Here is a 13,578-nt window from a genome sequence, read left to right on the forward strand (position 1 = left end):
CGCGCGCACTTAACCGCCAAGCCACGGGGCCGGCCCCGTGAAATTCTTTTAATAAATTTTTTTTTTTTAGCAAAAGAATTTGTATTGATTTCCATACCTTCCTCATGAAATGGGCATGGCAAATACCATATTACAGGTAATTTTAAATTAACAGGTAATTTTTTAAATTAAGATTAAATTTTCAAAAAATTAAACTTTCAGCTTTACTTAAATAATTTTGATTTAAATGTGGATACTAAACATAATTAGTATTTTGCCGTATAACATAAATAGATAATTTTGAATAATTTAGAGAAAAAAATGTTTATTTGAAGGAAGTAGAACTTAAATAGTATGTAGATGTAGGTATTGCTTAAAGAGATGGTGAGAATTGGGACATACATGATAGTGATTTATGTCATCATAGTGAAATATTTTATCTTTATAAAATTAATTTATGATATGCAACCCCATTACAGTGTTTGATGTGATATAAAACTTCATAGTTCATTCCAGATCTAAATATTGCCTTAAGAATTGTATTGACAATTCCAGTTATTACTACTTTAGCAGAGCCATTACTTGAAATTTTTAAAGCAAAAATGCTCTGAGAGCAAACACTTAAGGAAAACTTGTTTAAAGGGCTTTCCTGGGGCCGGCCCCATGGCTTAGTGGTTAAGTGCACGTGCTCCGCTGCTGGCGGCCCAGGTTCGGATCCCGGGCGTGCACCGACACACCGCTTCTCCGGCCATGCTGAGGCCGCATCCCACATACAGCAACTAGAAGGATGTGCAGCTATGACATACAACTATCTACTGGGGCTTTGGGGAAAAAATAAATAAATAAAATTAAAATTAAATAAAAAAAATAAAGGGCTTTCCTGTCAATAAAAGGCAAATATTGGGGCTGGCCCAGTGGCATAGTGGTTAAGTTCTTGCGCTCCGCTTCGGCAGCCCAGGGTTCGCAGGTTTGGATCCTGGGAGCGGTCCTGCACACTACTCATCAAGCCATACTGTGGTGGCATGCCACATACAAAATAAAGGAAGATTGACACAGATGTTAGCTCAGGGACAATCTTCACCAAAAAAAAAAGGCAAATTTTGTGACTATCTTGATAGTGACGATGATTTTCCTGAAATAAAGGCAAGAAAAATGTATGCAAAAATATAATAGTTGGGGCCGGCCCCGTGGCTTAGCAGTTAAGTGCAACCACTCCGCTGCTGGCGGCCTGGGTTCGGATCCTAGGCGCACACGGACGCACGGCTTCTCTGGCCATGCTGACGCCGCATCCCACATACAGCAACTAGAAGGATGTGCAGCTATGACATACAACTATCTACTGGGGCTTTGGGGGAAAAAATAAATTTAAAAAAAATATATATATATATATGTAATAGTTAAGGGGGCCGGCCCTGTGGCTTAGCGGTTAAGTGTGCGCACTCCACTACCGGCGGCCTGGGTTCAGATCCCAGGCACGTACTGATGCACCGCTTGTCCGGCCATGCTGAGGCGGTGTCCCACATACAGCAAATAGAAGAATGTGCAACTATGATATACAGCTATCTACTGGGGCTTTGGGGAGAAAAAGGGGAAAAAAAGGAGGAGGATTGGCAACAGATGTTAGCTCAGGGCTGGTCTTCCTCACAAAAAAATAAATAAATACATAAAAAATTACATATGACTTTATTTTACTACTCATCCAAACATTGACAGCCTATCAATGGAACACTCAGAAATGAAATCCTACAGTATATGCTCTCTTATTTCCAGTGTCTTTTGTTCAGAATAATGTTTCGTGGGTCACCTGTTCATTCCTTTTATTGCTGAGTAGCATCCCATTGCATAGATATACCACTATTTTTTTTTTTTGGTGAGGAAGATCATCCCTGAGCTAACACCCATGCCAATCCTCCTCTTTTTGCTGAGGAAGACTGGCCCTGGGCTAACATCCGTGCCCATCTTCCTCCACTTTATATGGGACGCTACCACAGCATGGCCTGACCAAGGGGTGCATCGATGCGTGCCCAGGACCTGAACCCCGGGCCGCCAGCAGTGGAGTGCATGCACTTAACCACTATGCCGCGGGGCCGGCCCCATGCCACTATTTTTTTTAGCATTCACCCACTGATAAACATTAGGCCACTAAATGTCTCTCCTTCGTTGGTGGGAGTTGCTTTTTCACCCATCTTTTGCCTTTGTAATTCATTGGCAGTGACCTCAGAGATCAGTAGGTCAGCGTCAACTCCTTTATGCAGTTTAGTAATGGGATATACACTGACCTTAGACTACATTGAGAAGAAAATCATCGAAACCCCAGTAGAAAAGCATGCAAAGATAACAACACAGTTCACACACACATCCAAAAGGTATACAGAACTTTAACAAGTCCACAGCATCATCTATGGTGTATTTTTTGCAAATATGCTTAACTGGAATCAAGCCTCTAAACCTAGTTTTCAGTTTACAGGAAATACAGGGGATAGAGGAACTAGTTAAAGAATACCATGAGGAAATAATCAGTCAAATCAAGAATGTGGTACAGCCTAAAAGGCAATTGGGCTGGAGTTTTCAAAAAGTGAATGTGTCTTGAAAAGATCCAAAGGACAGAAGAATTGTTCCAGATTCAAAGAGACCACAGAAACATAAAACCCCAGTGCAACGCATTAACCTGTTGGATCAAGGATGGGAAAGAGGTGTAAGCATATTGGGGAGACTATTGGAGATACTTCAAAATTGAACACATAGTAATAGTGAAATTATTATTAATTTTTGTGTTTATAAGTACATCATTAAGTAGGATAATATTCTTAGGAGATTTATGCTTAAGCATTAAGGGGTGAAATGATATTTACAATTTGCTTACAAATGTTTCAGACAATAAGAGAAGAGGAGTAGGGGAGGGGAAAGATATATGTAAACACACAGAAATAAAGCAAATTGTGGCAGATAATTGTTGAATTGTTAAATATAGCTGGAAGGGTGTTCATATACTATTCTTTCAACATTTCTGTATGCTTTAAAATTTTCAAGATAAAAAGTAGGAAAATGAAATTTAATCATTGTATTCCCAGGCATGCAGCTTAGTTCCTGGCATACAGTTAGTCCTCAGTAAATATTTGTGAATGAACAAAACCTGGTTAGATTCCTGACTCTCCTTTATCATCTGGTGCCTTGGGAAAGCTCCTTCACCTCCCTGAGCCTCAGCCTGCCTGTCAGTAAACAGCCGGCTGGAGGTGAGGATAAGGAAGTAAGGAATGTCCTTTACTCAACTCTTTACTGCTTACACTATGAGTAGGCATCTCCAAAATAACAAATATCCCAGCCCAGCCCAGATCTTCCTTTCTCAGGAACTCTCTCTTCCCCTAGTCTTCTCTATTTCATTCAAAGGAAACTCGTTTCTCTTAGTAATAGCTAAGGACAAAACCTAAAAAGCATCTCTGATTTCTCTTATTCTTTAACTCCCATAGCCAATCCATCAGCTCATCCTGTTGTCTGTCCTCCACACTCTGCCCCTGCATCTGCTACACCGTCCTCAGGGACACCTGGGAACCCCTTCTCTGGCTTGCCTGACTCTAGTTGGTGCTCCTTTGCCTAAAAGACTGGAAGCATCTGACCCTTACCTGGCCTACCTGCCCCATCTAAGCCACTTCCCTCTGTGCCCAACCCTCTTAATAAGCTCCACATGTTTTTTCCATTCCAGCCACCCCGTAGTTCCTTACTGCATCAGAACTCTCTTAAATTACTCACTTTGTCTGGAACTGACTGTCCTGTCTCCTTTGCCCAGATAATCACTGCTTGCAGTGAGGCCTTCCCTTGACCTGATTCCTTTCCCCAGGAAGGTCTTCCCTGGCCCCTTCAGGCTACGAGAGGTCACCTGCTCCCCAGTCTACTGTCCCATGACATCATAACACACAGCACACCTGGTGAAATGGCACAGGGAGTGCCTATCCTGTGACTAGATTATAAGCTGTCTCATTGACTAGAAACTCAGTAAAACCAGAGACTGAATTTATCCAACTCCATTTGACCAGAGTCTTAGTTAGCATAGTATCTTGTACAGTAAATGTTGAGAGAAGGCACCAATGAAATGATGCCCCAAGAAACAGCCCAGAGCACTGAAGACCAGTTTCCTTTGAGAGAGAAGATCTTTGACCCCTGGGGGAAAATAAAGCTACAGCTACCAACAGGCAGAGAGAATCTGAAGATGTCCTCAGGCAGCTAGACTGTAAACTTAGACCTGAGAAGCTGCCTAGCAGGCCCTGTTCATCTCTGTAAGTGAGAAGACGTTCTGTGCCTGCCCCTGCCTCTCTCCATGCCCGCAAGTCCCTCTTCTCTGTCATGTTAACTGCATCTTGTCCCTCCCATACACAATGGCCACATGTCTGTCCAGGCTCCATTCTCTCTTTTCTCCTCCCATGGCACACCCTGGGCACCCCAAACTGGCAGACTGGGTTGTAGAAAAAGCAAGGTATTTGGATACAAACAGATGTTACATGGGTTGGAGTCCAGACTTACTACTTCCTTCCTCCGTGTGTAACCTGGTTGGGGTAAATAGTTTAGCCTTCCTGAAGGGCAAGGCTTCAGGGACACAGGATAAAATTCTTGTCACTTTCTTTGTCAGGAAGTTAGAGGAACAATGGGCAGGAAACATTGCAGAAGAGTAGGTATGGGGAGAAAGTGAAGTTAAATATTGGTCATATTGGGCTGTTGGCGCCATTGAGAGATCCAAGTAGAGACGTTCAGTGTGCCGTAGGAAATCGTGACATTTACAGGAGAGGTCTCAGCTAGAGGTAGAGAGTGGTAGTCTTCAATCCATAGTTAAGTAAAGCCAGTGGAGTAGATGAAATCCCACAAGGGATTTTGACAGTTGGCAGAGAGTCAGGCACATGACCCTTTGTGATGAGTCTTCATTTGCCAAAGGGCCTTTGCTGATCCAGTAACCAGAAAAAAAAAATATGTTACAGATGAGTCTCTTTGTTAGTGCCCAGACATTACATATTACATCTTAGTGTCCAGACATTACATATTATAAACACACAGAAACACCATTTTTCTGGTTGATAATCAAAAAGCTACATAACTTAATGGATAAAGACTAAAGCTCTTAACCAGATCAAGGTTTGAATCTACCACTTAAAAGGTAATTGAACTCAGGGCTTGGTGTAGGATGGCTGCAATTTTTTTTTTTTTTTGGGTGAGGAAGATCAGCCCTGAGCTAACATCCATGCCAATCCTCCTCTTTTTGCCGAAGAAGACTGGCCCTGAGCTAACATCCGTGCCCATCTTCCTCCACTTTGTGTGGGATGCCGCCACAGTATGGCCTGACAAGCAGTGCATCGGTGCGCACCTGGGATCCGAACCTGGGCCGCCAGCAGTGGAGCGCATGCATTTAACAGCTACGCCACTGGCTGGGCCCCGTGGCTGTGATATTAATACAGTGAAGACTAGCGAGTTAATAACACACAAGTATTTAGAAAGTGCCTGGCAATTGGTAAGAGCAAATTATGTATTAGCTATTATTATTTTGAGTGCTGATCATTTCTTTCATCTGTACTGTGAAACAAAAACTACAGCTAGTGACTCTATCCTAAAACACAGAAACCTGATTATTCTACCCATGACACTGTTTTTTTTTAAAGTGTTACTGGGGCCAGCCCAGTGGCGAAGCGGTTAAGTGCGTGCGCTCCACTGTGGTGGCCTGGGGTTCGGATCCCGAGTGCTCACCGATGCACCACTTGTCAGGCCATGCTGTGGCGGCGTCCCATATAAAGTGGAGGAAGATGGGCATGGATGTTAGCCCAGGGCCAGTCTTCCTCAGCAAAAAGAGGAAGATTGGCATGGATGTTAGCTCAGGGCTGATCTTCCTCACACACGCAAAAAAACAGATACAGCATGGTTCCTGGGATCAGAACATCCGAAGAATTAAACTGGGATTGGACAATATTGTAAGTATTGGTGTGACCACTGCACGTGGGAATAATCGACCTCCATTCAAAATTTGTTCAGATTTCGAGACTGATGATGCCAAACACAAACTAAGAAGATAGGAAGGGGTTTATGACTTGCACAGCTGGGCTGTTGCAGTAGAGCAGGGCAGGCTTGCATATGGTCTGCAAATGGCTTCAGAGAACATTGTGGTTGGGGTGTGGGGCCAGGGTGAGGTCTCCTACCAGGATGGGACTTGCATGGTTTGAATCTCCTGCCAGCACCAAAAGAGGGAGCTCCTGGGCTTTCTTCTCAGACTGCCCAGATGTGGGGCCAAAGGGAGAGAAGGAGGAGTGAGGATCCAAAGCTGTCAGCAGGCAAACACTTGAGAAATAGAGTCAGACTCTTTCTTCACCTCTGATGTTTGACTGAGGATTTGATGTGCCATGTTCTATTTCATTGAATTTGAACTGGGTTGAGTAAGCCATTGTGTTTCGTATGAGGCTGCAGCTCTAGTCCAGTAGGGAGGTGAACGTTCCACTGAATGCCTTGTTCAAGAGCCCTCTGTTGTGTATTCTGAAAATTGAAATGAGTCCTCAGTCACCATCAGGAATTTCTGGTGGAACTCCAATGGGGATGAGGAATATCCTGGTGAGGCCTTGTATTCTGGCCTTAGTAGACGTAGAGATGTGTGTGCCCTTGGCTAGTATTTCGGGTGTCTCTGAGGCTGGAGTTCTTGACCCTGAAGGGGGCAACTGTAGGCAGTGACCCCCGAGTCTGTAAACACAGGCATATTGGGCTGTTTCATGGTCAGGGCTCCCAGTGCTAGGATGACTGCCTGAACTTCAGCCCTTGGATACTGACCCTTGGGGCCCATCGTTTATCAGGACTGTCCTGGTAAAGGAATGAAAAGCAGCAAGTCTCCACTGAGCTCATCACACGCGGCAGTGGTTAGTTACTCCATCCATACAGTGTAGGAACTTCCATTGCTATTCACTCACATGACCTCAAATGGCTCCCCAGGTAGCCAAGGAGTTGGGTAGGGGTGACCTCCCTTAGTACCATGGCGTGTGGCAAGGGATTGAAGATAGGGAAGGCCACGTCCTCCTTCAGGGAGCATGTGCCAGATGGACCAAGTTTGGCTTCATCCTGTAGCAAGGAGTCCTCAAGCTGTGCCAGCCTCGTGGGTTGCTGCGCCCACAATGCAAGGCATATAGGGAAAATGAGTGTGGAGACTTAAAAACTCAGGATTTTGAGAGCCTTTGTTTCTAAGAGATCCTGGTGTGTGGCTAGCAATGGCAACGGCATAGAGCTAAGAAGGTTGGTGTTTTGCATCAGGAACCCAGGGGCAACGTATGGCCATATGGTGGTCCAGAGTCCCTAGGAAGCATGAGAGGAAGTGGCTGCAGCCTCTACCGTGAAGATCTCTCTGGGGGCACCAGCAGGAGTGTCTAATGTATTTCAAAGTAGATAAATATCAAAGCCTTTTCTTGGAGGGGACGTCATTAAAGGTGGGCTGATTTGTAGGAAACAGCATAAATGGCCTTAAGCAAAATTTATAAATGAGGAATATGTTGCCTCCAAACCCAGAAAAGTCTAAAAGATGGTGCACTTGTGCAATACTGTGATCTATAAGAAATATATACCTGGTCATTCAGATGAGAATGACCAGGTATATTTATCATATATATGTGGCCTTTGTCCAGTTTCTGGCTCACAGATCCCAAAAACCTTGGAATGTTTTGTTATGTTAATGATGGTGTTTGTTGGACCCCACCCAAGGCCGGGAGCTGGTTGCCAGGAGAACCAGCCATGTGATCAGAGGATTGGAACTTTCAGTCCTACTCCCTGATTTACAGGGAGGGGGGGGGGGGGGGGCCTGAGGTTGAATCAGTTGTCAATGGCCAAAGACTTAGTCACACATGACTATATAATGAAAACCCAAAAAGGACAACTCATCAGCCCCTCTCATGGAGAGCTTTCTGGATTGGTGAACAGATGGAGTATTGGGAGAGTGGCATGCCCAGAGAGGGCGTGGAAGCTCCATGTCCCTTCCCTCATACCTTTCTCTATGCATCTCTTCCATCTGGATGATCATCTGTATCCTTTATCATATCCTTTAATAAACTGGTAAACATAAGTAAGTCTTTCCCTGGTTACGTGAGCCAATCCAGCAAAATAATCGAACCTGAGGAGGAGGTCATGGGAACCTCCGATTTATAACCAGGCAGTCAGATGTACAAGTCACAAACTGGGACTTGAGGTGGTGTCTTGGTGTCTGAAGTGGGCATGGGTCTTGTGGGACTGAGCCCTTTACCTGTGAAATCTGATCCTATCTCTGGGTAGTTAGTGTCAGATTTGAGTTGAATTCTTGGACACCCTGCTGGCATCCAAGAACTGCTTGTTGTTGTGGGGAAGCCTACACACACATGTTGGAATTGGTTTCAGGAACCCCTTTGTAGCTTGTTTTCATGTTGGAGGTGTTGAGAGGGTCTGTAGGTATTTCTTGACAGTGTCCAGGATGGAGTTGTCCTCAGTTTTCCAGGTGATTTAAAAGATTTTCAACAAGGTACTAGGGCCTTTCACTCTTTGTAGGGCAATGGCCCTTTACCTTGGTGCAAACTCCTTTTGGGTCCTTTTGGGTCCTGAATGAGTGTTTCAGATGGATCTCCATGGAGGAGGATGTCATCAATGTACATCATACATGTGTTCCTGGAGAAAGTTGGATGCAGTTAAGCCCTTACCTGCAAAAATTGTGTGCCAAGACGAGGCTGTTGAGGATCCCATGATTGCCGTGTGTACATGCATGGTATCCCTTTGGAGGTGAAGGCAAACTATGCCCAGGAAAAGCTGTTAAAATAAGCCCTGAACAGAACGTATTAGCCAAATATATAGTAGCCAGATATTTACCAGTTGCCAATGGGATAGAAGCAGTAGTTGCAATAACATTGGGCAGGACCACAGTATTAAGCTTGTGGTAATTCACTGTGAGATATCATTCATTCTTTCAAGGATTATGATCAAGCTTAAGAATAGGCCAAGTTGGAGTTAAAGAGAGAAGCACTAGGGATAATCACCCCTAGTATAAATAGATCTTGCATAATGAATTTTAATTCTTGAGTGCCCTGTTTAATCAACATTTAGCCATATTATCTGTTTTAATGAGGGTGGCAGCACCCACAGGGTCTGATTTGTGAAGCCAATTTGTAAATGCCAAAGATTTCATTTAATTTTAATGTATTACACATTAGGTCAGAGTAACTGGGCATTCTCTGGAATATTTTAGGGCAATGTATATTATGCTCATGGGAATTTAGGCAAGTTCTGATGGTTAAGATGAGGCATATATCTTTGACTCTGTTTCATGTTTGGCAGCATCGCTAAGATTATAAGGGATGCCTTGATTAAATTAATGAGATCCCCAGGTATAGCTGATTTGAGGACCAGCGCTGATGGTGGTCATGAAGATTTAACAAAGGATGTGTTTAAGCAGATGCTGAGGTTAAAACTGCATCTAGATTGTAGAGGAACAAAAGCCTATTCATGTTTTTTGTTGTACAAATTCTTTTAGTGCATTAGGAATTTCCAATTGGGTCTAATTAGGGACCTCTGTTCCAGTTTTTTCTTTCCTCCCCATGAATCCAGCTCCCTCTTTCTTTTTTTGTGTTTTTTTCCCTTCCTTCCTTCCTCCTACTCCTCCTTCCTTCCTTCTTTTCTATTTTTCTGTCTTCTTTCTTTGGCCACTGGATACAGTTCAGGGGCTGATCTTCTCTTCCCAGCTCATATATGTAAGTTTCTCACTCCAGAGAACCTCACATCAGTGTGATCAAGGTTAGGGCCCCCTCTATGGCCATGGCTGGTTTCCAAATTTGAAGGACCTGGGGCTTAAGTCTGGTGTGAATTAACACCTTCAGTGTGCCACAGGGGGCCTTGGGTGTTTTGCCCTGTAACCTTGAGAATCAGGATCTTTGTTGTGACAGAGGCATAGGCGGATGCAGCGGAAGTAGCAAAGGCATCTTGGAGGGTCCTAGTGAGCTGTCTGCTTTAGGAGTTTGGACTTCAAATCTTCATATAATGCTGGTTATTTACAGAGTGACTGCTCTTGCTCCACACGAGTGACTTCTCAGTGGGGCAGGATATCTCACAGGTAGAGTCTTTCCCGAGTGCTCTATAGAACAGGAGCCCATATCCAATTGAGGCACACAACCAATCGGTCACAGAGTCTTGCTCCTAAAACTACATCAGTCACAGCTGATGCCAGGAAAGACACACAATTCATTCTAAGACATATAGGGAGGTCTGGACTGAGACACATGACCCAGAACCACATTCAGGAGGAGCTCCATCCATACTTTTATCCCTGAAGGCCAATAATGATGAAAGCCTCTGACGTAGGACAATTACATCTAGAACAGAGCCTCAGCAGAGCTCCGCAAATGCAGCACAAGGCAGCACAGCTGAAGGTGCACGCTGGCGTTGGACAGCAGAGCCATTACAAGCCACAGCCAGAGGAGAAGGCCCTGGTGCTGGTGCTGCACACTGAATAATCCTCTGCACAATGCCAGTTGTCGGGACCAGCTTGCCTAGCCAGGGTGGACCCCATCCCAAATTTGATACAAATGTCGAAACTGATGATGCCACACACTCCAGAAGGATATGAAAAGGTTTATCACTCAAATAATGAGTTTTATGGCTCTCAGAGTGGGGCCAAAATGACTTGAGGGCCCAGGGAAGGGAGACTAGCTTGAGGTGTTTGTGCTGGTTGCTGGGTGGGGCTGCTGTGAGGCTTCTGGCACTCCTAGGGGCTTGCTGGGTTTGACCTTCCCACCTGCACCAGAGGATGGAGCACCCACGCTTTCTCATCAGCTTTGCCAGGTGTGAGGAAAAGGGGACGAGAGAATGATGAGTCCTAAAAGTGTTCCGCAGTCAAGCATCAAAAATGGACTCAAAATCTTTATTACAGCACCCTCCAAGAACACAGGAAGAAAATAGAACCACATGCAGAAAGGTCCTTCAGGTAGTTCATCGTTCGTCTAGGACCATACTGATTGTAAGAGATTTTGAAGAAGGCCCAATAGAGAAATAAGGCATAAGTTTTCCTGTAAATGTATCAGTGAGTGTATACAAATATGACCTGCTATTCCAATTATAATATGAAACTTCTCCCAACTCATAATCCAGAAAGACACCTATCCGCATGGCTTGCCCTGTGTGCCCTGTACCCCACGTCCTAGTGCACCGCTGAAATTGCCCCCATCCATCCTTTGGGCGTGGTGGAATGAGAGCGTTGTTGCGGAAATTTTTACACACACCCAAGGACCATTCACCTGTGCCTCTTAATTCTACCTGCCAGAAATGCCTGCCGGCATCAAATCCCTCACAACTCAGGACAGCTGGGTAATAAGTAAATGCTTCATGGTGGTCAAGACAGTTTGCTTCTGTTGTTCTATATATCACACTTTTTCTATCTTTTGAGATAATAAGATTGGGATGGGCAGTTTCAGGATCTAACGTCAAATCTACCTGAAACGTGCTCATCATGTTTTGCAGGCCAAAATAATGTGGAGGGAAATTGCAACTCTCTTTCCTTAATTCATATGAAAAGACGGCTGGGCATTTTAGGTGTTCATACCTGTTGTGGATACTTTCAATGCCTATCAGGAACTCCAGGTCTCCTTGGGAACATTTCTCTGTTATTTCACTTAACAGATTTTGTAGCCTGGACATGTGGTTTGAAATTTGGCTTATGTATTGGGTTAGTTTTTCTTCAACATCCTTCTCTTGCATAAGCAGCCTGCCATGAATTGCAACTTGCTCCTTTCTCAGGAAATCGTTAAGTTCTTCAAATTCAGAGCGTAACTCTCTCCTCCATTTTTTCATCTTCCACTGAACTTCAGTGAGAGATTTTGAAACTTGGATTTCACGCCCCAATTCAGCGTCTTCAATCTGCTTCCTCAGGGGCTTGATGTAGCTTCTGAGCTTCCTCCTGTGACTAGCTGCAGCTTGTTCAGTGGGCGTCAGGGGGTGATCCCGGTGGTCAGAGGAGACCCTGCACTGGGGACACAACAGCTCCAGGTCCTCCTCACAGAACAGGGCCAGAACCTGATTGTGCTTCTCACACAGGGGTTTCTCTTCCTGCCCTTTCCTCTTGCTGCTCGTGGTGGGAAGCTGCTTAACAATGTCAGTCAGGTGACATAACTGGGGGTTCTTCTTGAAGCTCCTGTCAGGGCAGTGGTGGAGGCAGACGGGACAGGGGAAGATGTCCTGTAGGTCTTCCCAGCACTGGTGGATGCAGAAGAGACAGAAGTTGTGCCCACAGTGAATGGTCACTGGGTCTCTCAGGTAATCCAGGCAGACGGGGCAGCTGGCCTCTGCTTGGAGGTCAGCCAGGGAGGCTGCAAAGGCCATTGTGCAGGGAGGATGTCTGTCTGAGGAGATTCTCTTCAGTAAATATGATCCTCAAGGAACTAGGAAAGGTGAGAAGCCGACGTGTTGTCAGCAGTCACCCTCCTGAAGACAGCCTGGAGTCTTCCCAGGATCCCAGGCAGCTATAACCCCACAAGCCTGTTTCTGCTTCCTTCCCTTCAACTCTAGAAGCAGCTGCCAGGAGGAGATATGGCCCAGGCAGTCACTGATCCCCTGGCTCTGGATCACCTTTATTCCAATTCATCTTGGCTTATTAGTCCTCTTTGTCAGCAAAGAGCCGCAACTTCAAGAAGTGATGGAAATTAATGACCATGTAGGGAATTCCAGATGTCGACACTCAACTGGACAATTGACCAGATTTCTTCAATATAAAACAGCAAAGAAAAAACAGTAAAATATATATTAAAGTAATGAAGGCCATGTATATCAGGGACAAAGATTTACCTAAGTTATTTTTCTCCAAATACATGTATTTCTAAGGCAAAAAAATACCAATAAGTCAATTGGAATAGTGGAACTCTCATTATATAAAAAACTTCTTGATTATTAACAATATTATGACCTCTTATTAAAAAGAGGCTCCCGCCATTAGACACTATAGTCTAGTCTAGTTTATTTACACATAAACTAACATGTGGTTGGGATTTGCTTCATAATATTGAGGGGCAGATGAATTGGGGACATAAGTTTATAGATGTCTGCATAGAGTTTATTGTAAGTTTATAGATGTCTGCATAGAGTTTATTGTAATATTTTCCCTACTATTTTATATGTTTAAGATTTGTCTAATAAAAAACATTTTTAAAACGCTAACCATTATTGTCAATGTATTGCTGCCCCCATTCCAGCCAACCCAGCTTCTTTCACTTTCCCTTCATTTCAAAGCTCTGAGATCCTTGATTCTCCCCTCTTTCTCTTCACAGTTGACATAAACTGTCCTCATGCTCCTTCCACTCCAACTCCATCTCCTTCCTGGTCCCCACTCCTCCAACCCCACATAAATCTCCCAAATCAAGAATTCAGTTTGTGGCAAGAGTGAGGCCAGGCATAAGGATTCTATCAACTAATATTATGAGGTCACTGTCTACAACCACAGCTGGAACTCGCCCCTCTTACCCCCAAGCACTGCATCCTCCTCTGAACCCACCTACATTAACCACTCTCCTGGCCAGAAGATGTCTTCAAAATGAATGTAATCAACACTTCGTCAGAGCAGCCTCCCAGGACACCCTGGTTAGGTCTGTTTCT

The 13,578-nt window shown here is 44.4% G+C and overlaps 2 protein-coding genes across 2 annotated transcripts in view; both read right to left on the reverse strand.

Annotated features, from left to right (window-relative positions):
* Positions 1 to 13,578, reverse strand: part of TMEM192 (transmembrane protein 192) — a 118,156-nt gene continuing 104,578 nt past the window's right edge. The window contains exon 7 of the mRNA XM_058550311.1: positions 1 to 45. The gene's annotated coding sequence lies outside the window, so the exon portion shown is untranslated. The remainder of the gene's footprint in view (positions 46 to 13,578) is intronic.
* LOC131411447 (tripartite motif-containing protein 75-like) lies at positions 10,874 to 12,437 on the reverse strand. Its single transcript, XM_058550308.1, has one exon. The coding sequence runs from the start codon at positions 12,310 to 12,312 to the stop codon at positions 10,927 to 10,929; it is 1,386 nt and encodes a 461-aa protein (XP_058406291.1). The 5' UTR covers positions 12,313 to 12,437; the 3' UTR covers positions 10,874 to 10,926.

Source organism: Diceros bicornis, chromosome 11, assembly GCF_020826845.1.
Source record: "Diceros bicornis minor isolate mBicDic1 chromosome 11, mDicBic1.mat.cur, whole genome shotgun sequence".
Lineage (NCBI taxonomy): Eukaryota > Metazoa > Chordata > Mammalia > Perissodactyla > Rhinocerotidae > Diceros > Diceros bicornis.

Bases quoted from the DNA above. Each gene is read 5' to 3' on its own strand.
- LOC131411447 (XM_058550308.1), bottom strand. From the start codon at position 12,312: ATGGCCTTTGCAGCCTCCCTGGCTGACCTCCAAGCAGAGGCCAGCTGC.